At 33.7% G+C, this 7,382-nt stretch overlaps 1 protein-coding gene across 1 annotated transcript; it reads left to right on the top strand.

The window, feature by feature from the left end:
- The first annotated feature begins 2,450 nt into the window (after positions 1–2,450).
- On the top strand, positions 2,451–4,143 carry LOC137810977 (large ribosomal subunit protein uL2x). Its single transcript, XM_068612498.1, has 2 exons — positions 2,451–3,001; positions 3,640–4,143. Exons 1-2 carry the CDS (start codon positions 2,562–2,564, stop codon positions 3,983–3,985), a joined length of 786 nt encoding a protein of 261 aa, XP_068468599.1. The 5' UTR covers positions 2,451–2,561; the 3' UTR covers positions 3,986–4,143.
- The last annotated feature ends 3,239 nt before the right edge of the window (positions 4,144–7,382 follow it).

The following is a 7,382-nucleotide window of genomic DNA, read 5'->3' as shown; positions in this document are numbered from 1 at the left end:
TCTAGGAGTGTGCTATGGATTCATCAATCTGGAAATGAATCATGGTGGATTCCGGATAAGGGGGTATTCTGGAAGCAAAGTTTGCATAAATTATTGATTTCCGGATTGCTGAATCCGAAAGCCTAATTTCTATTAGGGATTGGTGGATCCAGAATGATTTTTTTAAATTATGGATTTCTGAATCCAAAATGCATATTTTGAATTACGAATTGGCAGATCCGAAATGATTTTTTCAATTATGGATGTTTTGCATTCTTTTATTTTGAATTGACACTATTATTCATGTACTACCGGAAGTATCAATTCAGGAGATTACCGGATGCACCAATCCGAAAATTTCCTGGAAGCACCAATCCAAAAATTTACCGGATTTCATAATCTGGAATACAAAAAAAAGTAAATGTACAGTTTATAGAGGGACAGTTTTGTCTTTGCGCAACCTTGTGGGGTGCAGGAAGAAAAATGTTGGGTGCAGGAAGAAACTGCCATTCATGAAACACAAATTTCGTGTTTTTATTCGAGAACTTAAAATTTCAAATGATTGTATTTCATATTCTACTTTTCTGAAACTTCGTCTGGAACTAAAACTCAAGATACGAAAACAGAAAAGTAAATTTGAAATATTTACAGGCAGTTTCTTCCTGCACCTCAACGTTTTTCTTCCTGCACCCCTAACCCTATTATTTTTTAAAAACCCCAAAATGCACATAAGACCAACACTACTCCTTTTTCTTTTTTTCCCATAGACGGCACACATGGATTCCATTCCTCTCTAAACAGCGGCAACGCTGTTCCATCTCTTAGCACAAGAAAGTATTTCTTTTGGTAGTGGTCGGTAGTGTCTCGGATTATCATTTCCATAGTTTATATCTAGTATTCCAGACAATGCAGTTCAGTAATTTTACAGAATCAGAAATCCACATTTGTTTTTTTTACATTTTGGATTTGGAAATTCATACATCTTCTAGATTGGGGAATCCGTAAATCTTTCGGATTTGGGAATCCATAAATCTTTTGGATTGGGAAATCCATAAATTTTTCAGATTGGAGAATACATAAATCTTCCGGATCCATCAATCCATAATAAAAATTAGGCTTCCAGATTCAACAATCCGAAAATCAACAATTTATTAACAGTTTGCTTTCAGAACACCTTCTCATCTAGAAAACAACATGATTCACTTTCAGATTTAAGAATCCGTAGCACACTCCACCACGACGCCCTTTTCCAAATAAAAGGTCAAGGTCAGTTTTGGGATTTTTAAAATGTTGGGGGTGCAGGAAGAAAAACGTAGGGATGCAGGAATTTCATAAATCCCAAAACTGACCTTCACCTGTTATTTGAATTTGGGATCTGGGAGTGTGCTACGGATTCATCAATCCAGAAGTGAATCATGTAGCTTTCCAAATGACGGGGTGTTCCGAAAGCAAAGTTTGCATAAATTGTTAATTTGTGGATTGCTGAATCCAGAAGCCTAATTTCTATTACGAATTGGTGGATCCAGAATGATTTTTTTCAATTATGGATTTGTGAATCCGAAATGCATATTTTGAATTACGGATTGACGAATGCATAATGGTTTTTTCAATTATGGATGTTTTGTATTCTTTTATTTTGGATTAACATTGTCATTCTTGTACTACCGGAAGCACTAGTCTGGGAGCTTACCGAACGTGCCAATCTGAAATTTTACCGAAAGTGCCAATCCAAAATTTTACCGGATTTTATAATCCAAAATGCAAAAAAATAAATGTATAGGGACAGTTTTGTCTTTGCGCAACCTTGTGGGGGTGCAGGAACAAAAATGTTGGGCTACAGGAAGAAACTGCCTATTTAAATTCATAGGTTGACCCAACACTATTCCCCTAAGGCTTCTTCTTCTTGCAACTCTACGTTTTTCTTCTTGCACCCGCACAAATTTTTTAAATCCCAAAACTGACCTTCACCTTTTATTTGAAAAAAATTAGTTTTTTAGGTTACCGGATATTGGGATCTGGAAGTGTGCTACGGATTCATCAATTCAAAAGTGATTCGTGTTCTTTTTCAAATAAAGGAGTGTTTCGAAAGCAACTTGTTGATTTTCAGATTGCTGAATCCGAAAGTCTAATTTTTATTACGGATTGATGGATCTGGAAGATTACCGGATTCACCAATCCAGAAAATTTATGGATTTCCCAATCCGGAATGCAAAAAATTAAATGCGGATTTCCTATTCTGTAAAATTACCGAATTGCATTGTCCGAAAGAAGAAAAAGTAGTGTGGGTCTTATGTGTATTTCGGAATTTTTAAAAAATAATAAGGATATTTTTGTCTTTACATTACATTGTGGGGATGCAGGAAGAAAAACGTAGGGGTGCAGGAAGAAACTGTCTTCCTCTAAAGCCCATTTGGGCTCTAGTGATCCCGGCTCGATCTTAAAAGTTACTAAGTTGCAATTTACGTCAAATACAAAACGGCGTCGCGTCCGCTATATATTATCAGCAAAGCCAAAAACCCTAGGTTCCGATCCATCCTTCTTCCATCGGCGCGGCGAACACTCACACACACAGGTGAATCGGAATGGGAAGGGTAATTCGCGCACAGCGTAAGGGTGCGGGCTCCGTTTTCAAGTCCCACACCCACCACCGCAAGGGTCCGGCGAGGTTCCGCAGCCTCGATTTCGGCGAACGCAATGGCTACCTGAAGGGAGTGGTCACCGACATCATCCACGACCCCGGTCGCGGTGCCCCTCTCGCCAAGGTCACTTTCCGCCATCCCTTCCGCTACAAGAAGCAGACGGAACTCTTCGTTTCTGCCGAAGGTCTATATACTGGGCAGTTCCTCTACTGCGGCAAGAAGGCCACTCTCGTGGTTGGCAACGTCTTGCCCCTCCGATCCATCCCCGAGGGTGCTGTCATCTGCAACGTTGAACACCACGTTGGTGATCGCGGTGTCTTCGCCAGAGCATCCGGTGACTACGCCATTGTTATCAGCCACAACCCCGATAATGACACCTCTAGGTTCCTTCTCGCGCTTTTATATTTGGACTCTCGGGATTATTGTTTTTGGATTTTTTTGTTTGTTTTTGGGATTCAAAATCTGTCTTTGAGAAGTGGGTCTATTCCGTTGCTTAAAGGTGGTGTTTTATTAATTTCCACTGTTAACTAATGTGAATTATATTTTGTAATATTGTACAAAATCAGGGAAGTGAAAGCTTGGTATTTAGTTAAGGATTATGGATGAATAATGTCGAGAGTAAAGTGAGATATACTTACGGGCCCTGTTTGGATGAATTCCATCGACTGAAAATACGAAAAGAAAACTATAGCTTTTGGGTAAGTTAAAAAAAATAGTTTTTAGGGAAGTTAATATTATTGAACTTGCACAAATTAGATAATAGAAACCTAATTCATTTTGTCTTATTTATTCTTGTATACGTGGTACAAAGATGGTTAGCGGCCTGTCAGGTTCTTATTGTAAAGCAAGTTATATACTGAATATGAAATTAGGATTTGATAATCCGGCAGATATATGAACAATTCTGTATGTTTATGTAATATCTATGGTTTTGATGATTTTAGTGGAGTTGGATTTTGTAAAGTGGACTCAACTGGATTTTGTGCAAGTGTTTGAATGCATGTTTGCACTGTGTTGGCAGGATCAAGCTTCCTTCTGGTTCAAAGAAGATTGTGCCGAGTGCATGTAGGGCAATGATTGGGCAAGTTGCAGGTGGAGGGAGAACTGAGAAGCCTCTTCTTAAGGCTGGTAATGCTTACCACAAGTTTAGAGTGAAGAGAAACTGCTGGCCTAAGGTGCGTGGTGTGGCTATGAACCCAGTTGAGCATCCTCATGGAGGAGGTAACCACCAGCACATTGGGCATGCTAGTACTGTCAGGCGTGATGCTCCTCCTGGCCAGAAGGTTGGTCTCATTGCTGCCAGGAGGACTGGTCGTCTTAGGGGGCAAGCTGCTGCCACTGCTTCTAAAGCTGACAAGACTACTTAAGGAGATTGTTAGAGATATGCTTAATTACAATTTTTCAAATTTTGTTTCTTTGATAGTTTATGTTCAACTTTTGGCTACTATTTTGAACACCATTTCCACCATTAATATGAAGCTTGTAATGTGCGGTATTTTATATTTTATTAAGATCAATTCAATCCTCTGCTGTTTGTCAATCATTTGGTAATTTCAACTAGTTGGAACTAGGAACGTTCTAGTATAGTTTCCCTCTTTTTCTTGACACATTAACTATCCCTATTTTTTTTCATAGATCAATTTAGTATTGCTTGCCAGTATTGGAGTGAAGTTTTCCTATCCGTAGTTATTTCTATTTTAGGTGTTTTGCTCAACTGTTTTTCAGACTGGTGTAGCTGAACTGTGCTGGTAGTTCGATTTTGAAAAGGCATGTTTCATGAAAGCTAAGGAGGGAGACCTTTTTGTTTTTGTACGATAGATAATTTTCTATTTAGCAGGACATAGTTACTATTTGATTAGATAGCATGTTTAATGTTTGATTAGTTGTGGACTTTTTTGATAATCTGAAATTCCTTTTATTTATAAGTATCATTATCTATTACCTTTGCTTGTAATTTCTTCTTTCATAGTTTTCCGAAGGGCGTTCAATTATGATTAATTCACATCTCTGTCGCTTCACTGATGTTGAAATGAATCTGCGTCGTTGATGTCCACTGTGACAGGAAAATGATTTAACTTGATCAAATATAATTCACGAGTCTTGTACATATGAAGTGTTATTAAATAAAGTTTAATCTTGTTCTCTCTTAAACTGAGATGAGTTGAATCGTCTTTTTATCAAGAAAGAAAAACATGTACAAAAAAGAGAGAGTATCAAATAGGAGGACTTTATATAGAGCTTTAATGTAAAACAAGACTGTAGAGACATTATATCATCTACTATTTATGCATTCATAGACGATTTAGCCTATAATATTCCTAAACGATCTAATAAATTATATCAATAGACGGTCTAACGAACAATCTTAGAAGGAAATTATTTGAGAACAATCTTATTCAGTGTGAGAGCCAAAATTATCATACATTTTGTTAATGATCAAATTATATTGATATAATATTGTACTTAATTATAAATGTTTTAAGTATGGGGAGGTCGGAATTGTAAAAAATACCTGGATTGTAAAAATACCTTCAAAGAATAATTCTTCATATGTGTTTACTTAGTCTTTATTAAGATTTTAGTTGAAATGTTGTTTAGAGTTGAATAATTTTTAATTTAAGAATGAAAAACCATGATGAAAATAAGTGTTTTTATGATTTGGAGTCAATGCAGAAAAATGTGAAGATGACCTAAATTAAATATATGATGAAGAGTTTAGAAAATTATAAAGTTTTTTTTACTTATTTTTTTAGTGTAATATACCTTATTGGAATAGATAAAGTCTTCCCAAATTAGAAATTTATCTTTCAATAAATTGTGATTCTAAACAATGGAACCACGTATTCAAAAAATAACTTTATCTTATTCACATTTCCTGCATAATTTGTATATGCAAATTCCTTAATAACTTTCCTATCACGAGTAAATAATCTATAAATATGTAACTATACTAATAACATGAGCCAAATATGCTCTCTTTAACATAATCCTATATATAAAGCTCCCTCCTCTATTAATGTATGGAATAGTTTTGCCTCTCTCATTTTTTCAATTCGTGTAATGTCGAAAGATGTAGTTATTAGTTTAAATTCAAGCAAACTAAATTTCTGAATCACCTTATTCAAATAATCATACTAAATTAATTATAACATCCTTATAGTTTGATCTTTTATATATTCATCATAAGTACTCGGCAAACCATAATCTTTTATCTCAAATTAATACTTTGATTTTTCTTTAAGTATTTTAATTTTATATTTATATTGGTTGTTTATAAGAATATCGTTTATATAAAAAGTACTCGCAACACATATTTTTCTTCTCTTTTCAAAATGACCTATCATAATTGCATCTAAGACACCTTGTCTTCCTCAAGAAATCATCAAACTTCTACAATTGACGAAAATTTCTTTCAACTCATCAAATTGTTGGATTGAGCTTTTACCACTAGATTAAAAGATACAATATGTAATCATAAAACAATTATTTCTACTTAAAAAACATAACAACCCAAATATCATAATTCAATTGTAACTTGATTTGTTTGACGTCCACCACACTATAACTAATGCAACTTGGGTGACTAGTGGGATGAAATAAAAGTTCATTCTGGATAGCATGGCCTGGGCTGGGGATCTGGGATCTATTCTCAGTCTCCTAGTGGTGGGATGGTAAAGGGCAATGTCCGGTTCTGGCCAAGAGATGTCTTTGCTCCGTCCCCCTTCTTATGGCAATTATATTTCTCTCAACAATTATTCCATTGGAATCACTCATAATAAATATTTGATTCAATAATTGATATAAAAAGTCACAAATTTAATTATGATGAAACAATTATTAATAAAGAGATTATTGAAGTTAACATATCAATTGTTCTATAACAAAGAATTAGATTTATAAAGTCAAATCAAATTATGACACTATTATAATTTTAAGTAGACAAAATTAAGTTCAACTTTTAGTGTATTGATAACAATAGTTATATCCAAATACAATTCACCTGTCATCTTAAATATTAAGTTGATTGTTACCTTTTAATAATGCTACTTCTTCCATATTTATCTACAGTTCTTGCCTTTTTAATTTGTCCAAAGTGATGTTCTTTTAATTGTATTTTTTTTCTAATTTGTCTAAAGTGATGTTCTTTTAATTTTATTTTTTTTCTAATTTGTCCTCGTATGTCAAATGTTCAACCACCGCAGCTACCTCATTCTTTGTTTGATGCATTTATTGAGAATGTAAGACGACTTTTATAAAATTGTATAAAGAGGACCTATATTTATTTATTTTCTTAATATATAATATTATAACGTAGATAAATTGGGACGAAGGTAGTAGTAGTACTATAATTGGATAAAAGGGTTAGTGCATTAATTTAAGACATGACTCATGAGATTGAAGTGAAATTAATCCATCAACTTAACACCATTTTAATGGACTTCATTTAAAAAAAATAGTGGGAAGTGTTTTATATTTAAATTATTGATCTGTGAATAGTAAATATAACAATTAAAATACTTATAAATGTAATAATTATTTTGTAAATAATTATTCAAAAGAAACATATTAATTTATGATTTTTTTTGATAAAGAACGTTATTTCTATTTTTTTTATATCTCCTATTGTTATTATAATAATTATATGAATGATCATAAATAAATTTTAAAATTATATAAATAAAAATTTGAAATTTGGTTTAGAATTTAAAACTTTTTCTCCAATTCATTATAAACATATATATTTAAAACTTTTTCTCCAATTCA

The sequence above is a fragment of the Phaseolus vulgaris genome, chromosome 2, assembly GCF_000499845.2.
Source record: "Phaseolus vulgaris cultivar G19833 chromosome 2, P. vulgaris v2.0, whole genome shotgun sequence".
NCBI lineage: Eukaryota > Viridiplantae > Streptophyta > Magnoliopsida > Fabales > Fabaceae > Phaseolus > Phaseolus vulgaris.
Note: the sequence above shows the minus strand (reverse complement) of the source record. Positions and strands in the feature narration are given on the sequence as shown.

Excerpts from the sequence above, each read along its gene's own strand:
- LOC137810977 (XM_068612498.1), top strand. The coding sequence starts at position 2,562 with ATGGGAAGGGTAATTCGCGCACAGCGTAAGGGTGCGGGCTCCGTTTTC. Across the intron at positions 3,002-3,639 it reads CCCGATAATGACACCTCTAG|GATCAAGCTTCCTTCTGGTT; the intron begins GTTCCTTCTCGC and ends CTGTGTTGGCAG.